The sequence below is a fragment of the Fundulus heteroclitus genome, chromosome 3 (genome assembly GCF_011125445.2).
Source record: "Fundulus heteroclitus isolate FHET01 chromosome 3, MU-UCD_Fhet_4.1, whole genome shotgun sequence".
NCBI classification, from domain to species: Eukaryota; Metazoa; Chordata; class Actinopteri; order Cyprinodontiformes; family Fundulidae; genus Fundulus; species Fundulus heteroclitus.
The window spans coordinates 17203900-17218967 of NC_046363.1; the positions used below are offsets into that span (position 1 = coordinate 17203900).

Genomic DNA, 15068 nt, shown 5'->3' on the forward strand with positions numbered 1-15068 from the left:
CCTTCACAAAATGCATGAGGACAAAACCTTTTCTGTAAGTATTAAAGTAGGATCTCAACACATCAGTTAAGAAGGTAAGGTTTTGGCACAATTTTAATGGTCATTACTCTAAGCAGCCAGTTTAGTTATATATGCCCCGAACTCAAGCAGCTATGCACTGTAATTACTTGCATTACCTCCTTTTATATAAGTTGGAAGCGACAGAAAATAAACAGTCTTGATAACGATTCACTAAATCCCAACCTTTATTGTCATTTGCTACATGACACTGAAAATAGGAACACGGCGCTAGTTGATCTCCACGGTTTGCTCCTGGATGTATACGATGTAGTGGTGCGTGCTTTCTTCCTGGGTGAGCACCGTCAGAGCATCCAGGCCATGGTCCTCCACCACCATCACCTGGTTGCCATCAAAAGCCTCGTCTGCGTTCACCACCATCAGCTGGTTGCTGCAGTCGCCCGCTTCCTGCTCCTGGGCCACCTGCAACTACACCAACAGCTTAAGGTCGACGCAGGCTCAAGCAGGTCCAGACAAACAGCGGCGGTGATGTTTACCTGCTGGACCAGAGTCACAGTGCCTGGAGCCATGGCGACCATGGAGGCTACTGCCTCGTGAGTCTCTGAGCTCAGTTCAGCCATCTGCTGGACGTTACCTGAAAGGAGGAGATACGCAAGTACTGTCAACTTTAAAGAACTAAGTACTTTCACAGCAACATAAAACATAGAGGCCCTCGCAGATGTAGTCATGCGCACTTAATTATTTCACATTTTTCCATGTAATCTCATGTTCAGGGGGGGCTTAAAACTTTTAAAATGTCAAATGCCATATACTTTTATGTTATGTTCTAAAAATATCAAGTACTGAGAAAGTCATGTGCTGAAATATTTTGCATTTTATTCATTTAAATATATATATGTTTAACATTTATAACTTTATAAATAACAATATACAAAAACATATATTTACATATGTGTATACATATATATACATATATACATGTACACATACTTATATATACAATATATATATTTAATATTAATAACATGTAAAATATTTCAGCACCTAATTTCCTAGTAGTTGATAGTGTTAGTACATCCACTGACTGTAGAATTACCTGTGAAACGTTTTCACACAGCCAGAAAACTGCTTGTTGTTGCAACCAAATTCTATGGGATTCTGTGAGAGTAGGGAGTAGCAAGATGGCGGCCAGTGACTTCAGTTTTTCGGCAAAATCAGCACTCCAGTGTATAATATAGCTCAGTGTAACAACCACATGTTTTTACTTTTTATGGGATTCAGACTGGACCAAGGGAGTCTGAGAACAACAGTTTTCAAGTCTTGTCACAGATCCTCAAAAGGATGGAAGAGGCCATTTATTATTAATTAAGTTAATTAATGCTTTGATCTTAACCCTTCCACGTTAAGTGTTGTTTTCCTGATGAAAATGGAAGTCTCAAGTCTTTTGCAGCCTCTAAAATCTTTTCTACCACATGCCATGTCTGAGCTGAAGCTATTTCCACAACATTATGCAGCCGTATGTAATGGGTGAAGGAGCATCATCGCTTTTCCGCCACACAACTGACGTAGAGGTAAATGAAAAAAGTAAAACGCCCTGACCACTTTGAGCACTTTGAGTATCTTTGAGTATCTTTGCGAAGCTCTGTAAATGGAATCAGACACGAGCGCCGGCGACGTTTGTGCAGGAAACAACAAACACGGCGGAGGCTGCAGCAGATTCACAAACTCAGCTGCCTGATAAACTGATTGCATTTTTGTCAGGGTTACCATTGTCCTCCAGGACAGCTAAAGGCGCTTCGCTCGGGTCTTCTTCATTCTTCGCAGACACATACTGAGCTTCTGTTTCCTCTGCCACCTGCGCAGGCACAAAAACAACAGACGGTGTGAAAAGCAACCGGATTTAATGAATAAATGCAATATGTAGGCACAATGTAGGGTTCTTACACCGAGGACAAAATCCCAAATTAGATAGATAGATAGATAGATAGATAGATAGATAGATAGATAGATAGATAGATAGATAGATAGATAGATAGATAGATAGATAGATAGATAGATAGATAGATAGATAGATAGATAGATAGATAGATAGATAGATAGATAGATAGATAGATAGATAGATAGATAGATAGATAGATAGATAGATAGATAGATAGATAGATAGATAGATAGATAGATAGACAGACAGATCTACATTGTTCACACTGTACCTGTTTGAGGTCAGGAAGGAAGGAAGGAAGGAAGGAAGGAAGGAAGGAAGGAAGGAAGGAAGGAAGGAAGGAAGGAAGGAAGGAAGGAAGGAAGGAAGGAAGGAAGGAAGGAAGGAAGGAAGGAAGGAAGGAAGGAAGGAAGGAAGGAAGGCAAATTTATTTGTATAGCTCATTTCAGGACAGAGACAATGCAAAGTGAAGGAAGGACTTGTTGCATGTTTACTTTTATATTAGTTACCTCCCAGTTAGCCTCGACCACTTTCAGATTGTGTTTGGTCTTCAGGTGACGGGTCAGCTCCCACTTTGTGCCATAAACAAACTCACACTCGGGGCACTTCATCCCACCTAAACCCAGGCACAGAAAACACATATGGAGTCAAGGCCGAACACATTTTCATGCACAAAGCTGATCTCCAAAGGTGTTCTTGGCATCCCCCCCTTTAAATTTGGTTTGCTGACTTTATTGCAAACTGCTGCAGCCAAATGCAACTTTTGAGATCAGCACAGATCTGCTGACAGAGTTGGGAGCTATAAGGACCTTGTTGTTTCAGCGTTTCGGGGTTTGGCAGTCCAGGCCCGGCGTTCTCATAGGTTTCCTCCGGGTGCTTGATGTTGTAGTGTCGCTTCAGGGCACCGGCGATGTTGCACGAGTAGTGGCAGTGAGCGCAGCGAAAGGGCTGTCAACACAAACACACACACCAAGGAAATTCACATAATACAGGTTACGGTTGCTCTCAGTTACAGACTAGCTCAGATTAGACTGTCAATGACATTTCCCTGAATATGGTGAAAAATACTATCTTGTTTTTTTTTTAGATTATTAGTTTTTAAATGATTCAAATGATAGCTAGATATATACATGTGTATTCCTACCTTAAACTCAGCGTGTTGCTCCATGTGTCGGAGCAAGGAAGGTCTGAAGACGGACGTGAAAGGACACTCTGAACACTGAAACCTCTTGCCTGCACGGACACAGAAAGTTTCCCCCTTAGATCATCACACCCCCCCCCCCCGACTCGTCCAGGTCCAAACATATGCTCGGCCGTCTGTGACGTACCCTCGTCTGTGTGGCTCAGCCGGTGGCTCTTCAGCGTGAGCTTAGATTTGAACTTCTTCCCACACAGATCGCAGAGATGATGCTTCTCGCTGTTGTGGCGGTTCATGTGGGTCTTCAGGTTGCTCCGGCTGCAGCTGGCGTAGTCGCACACGCTGCAGACGTACGGCTTTAAACCTGACCAGAGTAACACACGCAGGATACGCATCAAACATTATCGCTGTATTTTCTTCATTGGCGTCACGAGTAACACTAACAGAAAACGAGATTTTATGGATTTAAAGGTGTTAAATGTTTGTGCATACAGGGCCTCGCATAAAGCACTCATAAGGATATTAGGGGATAGATCAACACAATATAGAGGATGATCATGAAGTGAAAAGAAAATAGAAATGGTTTTTAAATTTGTTCACGCATAAAAAAAATAAAATTTATATTCCTCCTGCTTTACTTTGATACCCTTAAATAAAATGTGATTATTAACATTGTATTGCATAACATCCCAATAAAAAACACTGAAATTTGTTGTTGGTAACATGAAAACTCATGAGGAAGAATACTTTTCTAAGGCCCTACAGTATACAGCAGGGCTGCCCGCGTAAAACTAACCATCATATGCCCATTCCTATTTTTTTTTTGTATTTTTATTCTTATTTTTCTCTTTTTCTTTGATCCACTGTATATATGAAGATTCACTGTATAAAACGTATGCACCTTTCCTACCTTTGCACCTTCTCTTATGAGCCAATGTGGCAAGTGAATTTCTCCAATGTGAGATCAATAAAGCCTATCTTATCTCTTATCTTATCTTAAATGTTGCCGTTTCTGTGACAATCGTGATACAATCGTGTTTCGTTTTTTTGTTTTGGGCCTCGTTGATGGATGCAGCCATCCCTGCTGATGAGGGCCACGAACATTCCTGGACGACAGAAATGCGAAAGCTGCAGGGATTTAAAAAAAAAAAAAAAAAAAAAACACCCGCCAGCGTCCTTCGAGAGCTTCATTAACGCCTGTGCTGGCTCTCTGTCTGCAAGGCTTCAGCAGCACCAGCTCCGCCAGGGAGCAGCTGGAACTTCAAGGTGAACAGCTCTTCAAGGAGAGGAGGGGGGGGGGGGGGGGGGGGGGGGGGGCGCAGGGGAGAACGGGAGGAAAACACGCGGGGGTAAAAATTAACAGGCAACAGGAGCAGCTGCTCGGGCCGAGATACGTTAACTGCCTGAAGCACCTGATGGGAGGGGCAACGTAGGAAGGTCAAAAACTTGGTGCAGTATGTCGGAGAAACTGTTTCAAAAGACTCTTTAGATCACATCTGGACATTTGCCTCAGCAGCATCGCTGTGTTTTTTTTAACTTTACGCTTCTTCCCTGTGGAGGGCAGACAGGCAGGAGCTGAGCTCAGCAGACCAAGCAGAGACACAGAGTCGCCAAGCAGGACCATAGTTGTTGCTGCAGGTCTGCGCTGCAGGTCTGTGCAGCGGCGGTGGGTTTTATTTTTTGCGTTGGCAGCACACCTTGATGGGCCCAGATGTGCTGCTGAAAGTCACCGCTGTTCTTCAGGAAGTAGGAGTCGCAGTAAGGACACTTCTCTGCACGCTGCACCATCGTTCCCTTCCCTCCGACCGGCACCGTCTCTGTCAGACACGCGTTGACACATGAGAAAAAGAGACGAAAACACCAGGCACATCTTTTTAAAATAAAATATCAAAACGCAATTTCAAAGTGAAGACATTGCTGGACATTGTGCCTTTTTTTTCTGTATACGTGTCTTTTTACCTGGGTGGGATGATTTAAGGTGGTGCTTTAATCTGTGCTGCGGGTAACTGCCTTGGCAGACGGGACAGACAGCTCGGCTCTCCTGTAAACAACCAAAGACACAGCATTAAAACAGAGAGCCTTGCTAAACTTTTCATACCTGTTAGAAGCAGATTTTTTTTTTATGTCACCATGTCAACAACTGACAGCTGCACAGCTTTTGGGGATTTGTGTCTACGCGCTTTAAAGATGCAGCGACTTTGTGAAATTGTTCCACTCAGTCTGATTGAATGGAGAGCATTTGCATTTTTTATGTCTCCCCACAGATTCTCCGTGGGATTTAAATCTAAACTTTGACTAGGCCATTTGAACAGGCGAACGCGTTTTGGTCTAAACCTTCATTAGCTCTTGATCAGGATCACTGGGTTACTGGAAGGTGAGCCTCTATCAACGTCCTCTCCAGCCTCCTCTTTGGTCTTCATGTCCTGTTTTTGGCTCCGCCCATCTTCCCACACTGCAAAAAGGGAACTAAAATTTGGTAAAAATTTCTTGAAATTAGTATATTTTCTTTTTGCCAATGGAACGAGTATTTTTTACCCCTAAAATAAGATAATTAGATAATCCTGCACTTGAAGTCAGATGATGGAGACGAGTTGCTCTTATTTTAAGTGCAAAAATCTTGTCTCATTGGCAAATAGTCTTATTTACCTGCTCAAATCAAAGAAAAAAATACTAATTTCAAGAGGATTTTACTTACTTTTAGTTCCCCTAAACTGCATCAGCTTTGACCAGCTTCTCTGTCCCCGATGCAATAAAATACACCCCAAAGCCTGACGCTGCCACCACCATTTAGTCACAGCAGCAATGGGGTGTTCTGGGTGATGTGCTCAGGGGGGGTTTATCCTTAGATAACCTCCTGTATTTAAACCTAAATGATCAAGGAGTATGAGTGCTTGTGTCTGAAACACTGAATAACCAAAAAACTTGGGTGAGATTTTATAGTAAAAAATAAAAACCTGCAGATTTTATTTGAGATGGCACCTCCGTCTAAAAGACATTTGAGTTCAAAACCCCATCTCTCCAGACTGGTCACCTGCTCATGTTGAGTCCTGGTATGTGCTTGGAGCTTGTATTTGTCAGGTGTGGCGTATTTGCAGCCGGGGCTGGAGCAGGGCAGCAGCAGGCCGCTGTGCTTCTGGACCTGGTGCCGCTTCAGCGAGCTCTTGGTGATGGACGAGTAGCTGCACTTGGAGCAGTAATGCAAGTGCTCCTTGGTGTGCGTGCGGACGTGGACGTTGTAATGGACTTTGTACCAGAACAGTTTGCCTGCGAGGGATCAGAAGCAGATTGCACTCCCGTACCAAAATAAGAGAGCCCAGGAAAACGATCAAAGAAAATCATCTCACCGCAGTATTGACATTCCAGGTCTCCGTAGATTTTCCTGAGCCTCTGATAGGTCTCCATATCGAGGCGGGTTTTCTGAAGGGATGAAAACACCTGCTGGAAGGCTCCCTGACAGGAAAAACGCCAACAGGGAGGAAGCAAAGAGAAAAAAAACATCACGACCAAGACAAACAGGACAGACTCACAACTACATCCACCTGCGTCAGCAAAAGGAACCGATGGAGCGCATTCATAACCAGGATTATAATTCAGCAGGATCCTGTCGGATAAATCATTAGAATCTCTGTTTTTTGTAGGCGTCCAGTTCAGCCGTCCTATTAGGGTTCGCAAAGTTATGCAGAGCATCTTACATTTGGTGAATCATCCACGCTTCTTTTAAAATTTTTTTCATTCATTTGTTCTCTTCTTCTTACTTTAACTTGAAATTTGAATTATTTAGTTTTTTTTCTAACATGTTCCATTTGGTTTCCTTCCTCTTTCTATTCAGAGGAAACATTATCGTATTACATTAAGCGAAATAATTAAAAGCCTGGATCTAAACCAGACGTGGTTTTCTTACAAGTGGATTATTTTATGTTGCATTATTTTATGTTACAAATTAATTTTTGAATAATCTGAAAATTCATTAAGTCATAAAGACTAGCAGTAAAACAAAGTCGTGGTTCCGTTACATTTAATTTTAAAGTGACGGCAGCACGGCTCTAAATGTACCTTCTCTGCGGGGGAACTTTGGCTGCTTTCCTTCTGGGAATGGGAAGAGCAACGCGTTTCAGCAGCTAAAGCCGATAAGTCAGAAACTCCTGCTGGTGAAGGGCAGGCTGGGTTTACAGCAGGTGTGTTTTCTCCAGTCCTGTCTTTCAGAGATGAGGTCCGGACGCTCTCCGGCGATAAAGACGAAGGCGTTATCTCTGCTCCTGGGTCGGGGGCTGCAGAAACATTTGCACCTTGATTGTGTATCCTCTCCTCAGCTGCCGCCTCATCACATTTGTCCTGGGAATCTTTGGAAACCCCGCCTGCGTTTAATCTTTCTTCTTTTCCTATCTCTTCTTCCAACACCTGCACAGATTTGGTTTGCTCTTCCTCATGCTGTTGCTTCCCCTCCTCCTCCTCCTCCTCCTCTCCGTCCGGCCCCTTGTCGCCTTCCGTCTTCGTCCTGTCGGCACCGCCGCCTGTGTCCTCGGCCTCCTCTCTTCCTCCCCCTCCTTCGGGCGGGATCAGGTAGTAGCTGATGTTGATAGAGTCCACGAAGGTCTGCTCCATGTCCAGCTCGGGGTGGCTCTCCTCCAGGTGACCCCTCAGTCTCTGCGAGCTGACCAGCTTTTTGTTGCACACGCTGCACAGGTAGAGGAAGAGGTGCTTCCTGACGTGGGCGGCCAGGGCGACCATCTTGGTGGCGGTGTGGTCACAGAGCAGGCAGGCGAAGGGCGGCCGAGGCCCGTGGATCAGCAGGTGGCGCTCCCGCTCCTGCTGGTTCTTGAAGCGCCGGTTGCAGGTGGGGCAGTGGTAGAGGAGCTGCCTGAGGCCCTGGCGAGTCTTTAACCTGCAGGATGGAGACAGAAAGGCGGGGGAAGCAGGTGTGCTGGAGTTAGAATAAAATATATATGCTTTAGCCTAAATGTGCTATTTTCCCATTAGGTTCTCTGGGAAGCTTTAGCAGAACTCCTGATTTATTTTTGCAAACACACAAGTCGAAAAGGGAACAAATAAGTAAAATCTTCCTGAAATAAGTGTAAGCTTATTTGTCCTTGATTTGAACAGGTACATAAGATTATCTGCCAATGAAATTAGTATTTTGACCCTTAACATGAGATAGTTAGATATACTGCACTTGAAATAAGATGATGGAGACGAGTTGTTCATATTTTCATCATTTAAACTTGCCTGCTCGAATCAAGAACAAATACACTAATTTCAAGAAAGAATTGACCTACTTTTAGTTCCCTTTTTGCAGTGTATGTGTTTAAATCTTCATATAAAGTCACCATTTAAAAAATGTATTTAAAGGAGCTATAGGTTAGCTCTGCATGCCAGAGCTAACCTTAAAAAGGTTATTAAAATTCATCACTGTGTGGCATAACAACAAACCATGGCACTTGTCCTGCCGCCTTGGATGGATATTAGAAAAAAATTGGGGTAAAAAAACAACTATAGAGTCAAAAGTGTTCTGGTCAGAAGTTAACATCCATCCATCAAAGACGTTCCTCTATTATTTGTACGTACTTATCCTTGCAGGGCGGTGGGGGCCATAATGGACGTGAATGTTAAATTAATTTCCCACTTTTAAAGGTTTATTTGACAAGCTCCTTTTCCTATATGGACTATATAGGATATAAGCTACGTGAAACATATTCAATGAGTTTTAAACTACATAATTGGGCGTAACAGCTTAGCAGATAGACTTTGTGCAACATTGTGCAGACAGGTTCAAATAAGGGATGATGCCCGACGAGGTGCCCATTAATTAATGGAAGACGCGGAGGCGTTGCTTCCGCAAAGTTAAAATTGACCTCTGCGTCCGACCAAACCTCAGCTGCTGGTAGGTCTGGAGAACGGCAGAGTCGTTCAGGTTGTGCCGGCTCTCCATGTGCTTCAGCAAGTTCTTCACGTCCGAGTACTTCTTCTCACAGAAGCTGCAGTGCTGCTTCATCTTCAGGTGGACTCGCTCTACGTGAACCTGAATGGCCAGCAGAGATTCAATATTAACCAGTGCAGATGATGGCAGGTAATGCTAAAGCACATGGGAAAAAGGTTTATCACAATTTCTGTTAATATAACTTCACAAGACAAGAGCAACGATGACACCACCTTGAGGTGCCCGGGGCTGAGGCAGCTGAAGGCGCAGCGCTCGCAGCTGAACTTCTCTCCCGTGTGCTTCCTCAGGTGAACGTTCAGGTTGGCTATAGATTAAAAAAAAAGTGCAAATCGATAACCTGTCCTCTGCCTTAAATAACGAACTGTTCCTATTGCCTTTCCGCTGAGTCAGCGAGCTACCTTTGATGGCTGAGGCGTAGTCGCAGTGCGGACACTGAAAGGGTTTCTCCCTGGTGTGTGTCCTGAGATGGGCCACCAGTGAATGTCTGAACTTAAAGATCTTGTTACAAAACTCGCAGGCAAAGATCTTCAGCTTGCTCTGGGCTAAACTAGAACAAAGAACATTAAAGGGAATTAACGAGATTCACCGTTGTTGCTGTTGTTGGCAGAACAGAGTGTTGTCAACTTTGCAGCTGGCTTTGTGAGACAATAAACATTAAAAGATTTTCATACAAATAACTTTTAACAATTTTTAAAATGCCAAACTGTAATTTTTAGCCTAAATAATTAAGCAAAATGACTATTGATAGGTATTGAAAACATGTTATATATTACTTGGCAGCATCTTGTTTGATAGAATATTCCTGGAATCCTTTGCTGGTTGAAGCTGCTGTTTGTGAATTCAGAGTTGAGCTATGAGGAGAACAAAGCAACAAAATTAAATAATACATATGTTTCTAGTTTTTATGATCCAAAATGATTTACATATTCCAAAATAAAAGAAGACAGACACTTTCTGCTTACCTCAGCTCGTTTTCTGCTGTCGGGTTATTTTCACAGGCAGTAACTTCACTTGTAATGCCCTGATTACACAGCATATTCATTAAAAACAACTTTACGATAGAGTGATCAAAGTAAATTGTATATTAAAACATAATTTGTTAGAGAACTGGCACACTTTCATAAGAACAGCTAAAACTTAGAAGCACAAAGCATATAGTAAAAAAAAAGGATGCTCTCAAGAGCTTCGACTCAAGTAAACCATCCAGACAACAAATTATTATTAATGGAGCAGATATAAATGGTATAACTTCAAAACGGTAGCACTTTTGAGGGGTTTTTTTTATACTATAAAGGCATTGCATTAGAGGCAAAAAAATAGGAAAATACTAGAAATTCATACAATTTAACACCTAGACATCTAAATGTTCTTTCTTGCATGTTATTCTTGTCATTTGGTTGGAAACTAGGTATTTTTCCACCAATAAAATCTGATTGAAGAAAATGTATCCGTCTTCTTTTTGTGAAAGTTTCATGTTTTTTTTATTTCAAATCTTAAAACCAGAAATAAAAGGGTGCATGATAACAGATTTCAATTTGCAGATACTTATCAACACTGATAAGTTGTCTTTCATCAAAAGGTCACTAAAGGTAAGTTTTATCTAGCTGGACTGAAGGCTAATATGATTCTTGGGACTGTAAATACGGCCCTAGCTTTTTTGCACATAAACAATGGCTGAAAATTCTTCTGTATAATGTTCTTGCACAATGTTTTTATTCTCCTGTAGTGTTACATTCTGATCACTGCTGCACTTTATATTGTAATGCTGCCTTATTCCACCTGCAATCCCATTACACTGTCGTATGCTGTATGCAACGAAAATTCATTCTGTATGCACTCTGTACATACATAATGACAATAAAGTTGTCTAAGTCTAAGTCTAAGTCTAAGTCTAGACTGTGCTGCTCTGGGAAAGGAGCCGTATTACCCGGACATAAGCAGACAGGTCAAACTGTCGCACATTAATCTTTTGCTTACCTGATGCGCTTGGACAGCTGTTGACTCTGTTTCTGCTGAAGTATCTTCTACTGGCACCATTTTACAAACACCTGCTGAATTCAAAGGCAAATTATTTTTGCTTCAAAAACATTTAACTTTGTGGTTAAAATATATTTTTTTAAAAGGTTCTTTCTTTCAGTTCAACCTGGAAGTATTTCATCTTCTGTCAGAACAACATTAATGACAGATTTTTTCTGTCCTGTTGTTTTTTTTCTTTCGCTGCAAGCTCGGTTGACTCTTGGGAGTTTAGAGCTGCTGGTATCTAAATGTAGAAAGAAATATATTTTAGCGTTCCCTTTGGTAATAGTTAACAACAAAAACGTTCCTCTCTATTTTACACTTGCCGTTTTGTCTTTTGTTTCCAGGGGTTGTTAGCTTTTGTTTTGTCTGCCTTGAGTCTGCTCCCCCTAAAGTTTCACCTTCTTCTTCATCACGAGTCCCTCCTAAAAAGAGGGACTCGTTAATTGGCTTTAAAATATATTCCTGTTAAGTATTAGTAGTCTGTCAAACGTGTGTTGGAGATTTGGACAGAAAATTATCATTAATTCAATTCTTTCCATGCTCCCTCAATTAATACCAGATAAGTCTGGCAGCAGAACCGTTCGTACAGCCGATTCTTTTCTTAACACATGCGTCCCCTCGGCCCTCACCGCTCTGTTGGCCAGCCTCCTCTTCATCTTCCTCTCTGAGGCAGATGTGTTTGAGAATCTGCCGTTTGTTGCTGAATGTGCGGTGGCAGTCTCTGCATTCAAGCCCTATCACCCCATCCTGGCTTTCCCCTTAACAAACAAAATCACATGGCATTAAGAAGACCATTTGCTTTTACAAAGTAAATCAGTAATATTTGAACAAGTTGGGCCAAACCTGGTTCCCCTCACCATGCCAATGACAGAATTATGGGTTATATTTAAACAGAAACTGTACCATCTTTGACTGAACCGCACTGCTGCTCTCCCTCCTTGATTCTCGATTCTTCTCTTTTCGTATCTTTCTCTTCACGCTGAGCGGCGACCTCCGCAAAGTCGCTCTTTAACTTTTTTGTAGAACCTTTCGGTCTTCCTCGTTTCCGCTTAACTGGACTCTCTGACGGCCAGCAACAAGGCAAAAAAAACACACAAAATAAGCCAGTTTAAGCCGTGTTTCACATTTACATCTTTTTTCTTGGTTCACCTTGTAGCTTGTGTTACATTTCATCAAGTTCACACACAACTTTATACAACAAATCAAGGTGAAGTATGAGCACTAGTTTTTTTTAATCATAAATTTGGTGCATTTTTTTTCTTGACTGAGTGAATGGAGTGATACTCGCTGTGAGGTAACCTGTAGGCGGTTCTCGTACCACCGTGGCACTTTTTACCTGGCAGCTTCTCCACTGGCTCCGTTACAAGGGGCTGCAGTGCAATAATGACGCCATCTGGAGACTCAAGCTGAGGGTGATTCTGGGAGCAATGCGCCAGCAGCTGGGAGCGACTGGGAGAAAACAGGTTGCACAGGTGGCACATGAACACGCAACCAGCTGGAGACAAGAATGAGAAAAAAAAAAAGGTGGAGTGGTCAACACACTGACAGCAGATAGAGCCTCCCAAAAGTATTCACACGCCCAAAGTTTTGCAACTTTTTTTCATGTTATAACCATAAACTTTAAAAGGATTTTATTGTTGTAGATCGACACAAAGTAGTGATTAATTGTAGAAGATAGATAGATATACAGGATGTTTGTTGTGTTTTCTATACAAATTAGGGTTGTCACAATACAAAAATTTCAAATTCGATATCGATACCCAGGAAAATATTCAATACTCGATACCATTTTCAGATACCATGGGGATTCAAAAAAATGGAAATAATTAAAGGCATAAAAATATTTTATTAACATGAAAAACTCACTTTTTGACAATCTCTCAACAGAATCGCAGATGCTAGTTAAATAAGTGTGAAAATAAATGATAAATAAATAACCTAAATATAACACACACCTAGTAGCTTGCTAGCCACGGCTAATCACACCACATTAGTAACACATTTAATGTATTGAATTATGAACTGGAGCTTTAATTTATTAACCTGCGGAAAGTTATCGTCAAGGCCAGGCTATTGGTCCTTGAGATGTTTGGACAAGGTTGTTGTGCTGCTCGACTTCATGCCACCACCATTGCACACAGGCTTGTCAAGATCTTTGGGTTTTCCTTCTTTGTTTGCCTCATCTGCTAAAATATTTAGTATCAATACCATGCAAAAATATGCCTTGGGATTCCTCCTGAGGAGCTGGCCCAAGTGGCCGGGGAGAGGGACGTCTGGGCCTCCCTACTGAAGCTGCTGCCCCCGCGACCCGACCCCGGATAAGCGGAAGAAGACGGACGGACGGACCATGCAAAAATAGTATTTTATCCAGATACAGCGTTTGAGTATCAATACTTTTGACAACCCCAATATAACGTGAAAAGTGTTGCATGTGTTTGTATTCAGCTCAATTGTGTACATACCTCCTACTGGTGCTTGCAAAGACAGCTGCAGAAACTAAAAATATCAGCCCCTTTCTTTGTAAAATGGTTCAAGCTCTGTCAGGCTGGACGAAGAATGTCTGCAAACGTCAACTTTTAAAAATCTTGCCATAGATTCTTTATCAGATATAGGTCTTGACTCTGACAACATTAATTATTAATGTTAGACATTCTAACACATTTGCTTTGGTCCCGTCGTGTCTTCTGCAGCCTCGAATAGGTTTTCTTCCAAGGTTTGTATTCTATTTCGTCCATCTTTCCATTAATGCTGACCACCACCTTCCCTGACCCTGTTGAAGTAATGGGCTCCCACCACCATGCTTCATTGTGGGGATAATGTGATCAGGGTGATGTCCAGTATTAGTTTTCTTAGATGTACAGTGTTTTGCAAGCAGCCCAGAGTTACGTTTTGATCTGATCCGACCAGAGATTCTTTAAAATGTTTCCCAGTGTCCTCTACATGGTTTTCTAGCAAACCTTAACTTTGGCTTTTATGGCTTTCTTTCAAGGATGGATTTTTTTCTAGTTAATTTTCTATTAAAGCCAAACTTTTGGAGTGCATAACTAATTAGGGCTTTTGTCAAAATATTTTCCCACCTGAGCTGTGGATCTCCCAGCTCCTCCAGAGGTGCCATGGGCCTCTTGACTACTTCTCTGAATAATGTTCTCCCTGCACGGTTTATCAATTTAGTTGGATGACCATGTCTACAAGACATGGACGTGGAGGATATTTTTAGATAAAACCCCAGGATATTATTTATTTTGGTTATTTTTACTTAAACTGTGCTTCTAACCTCTCCACAAATTCATCCCAAACCTGTCTGGTGTATCTTTTGGACTTTGTAATGCTGTCTGTTCTCTAATGGTCTCTAACAAACTTCTGAGGCCTCCACAAAACAGCTGTTTTAGAGACCAAATTAGAGTAAATGCGGCGGGTTACATATACAAGTCACATTTTTCAGTCTTTTGTTTGTAAAAAAAAACTTTTAAAACTATTCTCGTTTTCCTTTCACTTCACTTATAGCTTCCTGTGTTAGCTTTTTACTCAAAATCCCGACGAAACACTGAAATGTGTGCGTGTAATTTGACAAAATTTGAAAACGGTTCAAGTGATTTGGATACTTTTCGCAAAGCTTTACATGCAACTGGGACCGAAGAGAAGATGAGGACGCCACCAACATATTCGAGTTGAAATTAATTGAAACTCTTACCTGCTTTTTCTCCATTCATTTTCTCCTGCGAGTAAACAGAGACACAGAACACTATTTTGTAGATTGACTTGTGGAACGTTATAGCTACATATAAACCCTAAATAAATTATTTAAAAACTAAATCACTTCGGGAAACCAGGAATATTTGTCGAATCTGCGATACTGGTCTATCCAGCCAGCGGAAGCAAATGTCCTGACTGTTGAAGCTGTAAATCTTAGAGCGCCTCTTAGTGGCCGGAGGACAATACTGCAACACAGTGAATATTTAAGGCGAAATTAAACGTTAAAGCAAAAAGAAATTGAAAATAAAAAGTGTAATTTAAGACAA

The 15068-nt window shown here is 41.8% G+C and overlaps 1 protein-coding gene across 2 annotated transcripts; it reads right to left on the reverse strand.

Moving 5' to 3' along the window:
• Nucleotides 1–221: 221 nt before the first annotated feature.
• On the reverse strand, nt 222–14928 carry LOC105918969 (zinc finger protein ZFAT). 2 transcript variants are annotated; one of them, XM_012854175.3, is made up of 24 exons: nt 14741–14928; nt 12386–12544; nt 11953–12111; nt 11679–11807; nt 11373–11471; nt 11174–11290; nt 11008–11081; nt 9993–10051; nt 9804–9881; nt 9429–9577; nt 9243–9334; nt 8963–9111; nt 7149–7977; nt 6440–6545; nt 6127–6359; nt 5055–5136; nt 4793–4912; nt 3286–3459; nt 3102–3190; nt 2767–2905; nt 2467–2573; nt 1786–1873; nt 555–652; nt 222–486 (listed from the first exon to the last, which is right to left on the reverse strand). In XM_012854175.3, the coding sequence occupies exons 1-24, from the start codon at nt 14757–14759 to the stop codon at nt 289–291; spliced, it is 3546 nt and encodes a 1181-aa protein (XP_012709629.2). In that variant the 5' UTR covers nt 14760–14928; the 3' UTR covers nt 222–288. The 2 variants fall into 2 exon arrangements, with proteins under 2 accessions (XP_012709629.2, XP_035986791.1); XM_036130898.1 differs by lacking the exons at nt 11008–11081; nt 11174–11290; nt 11373–11471; ... (2 more) ...; nt 12386–12544; nt 14741–14928 and having other exon boundaries at nt 222–480; nt 9993–10770.
• Between the last annotated feature and the right edge of the window lie 140 nt (nt 14929–15068).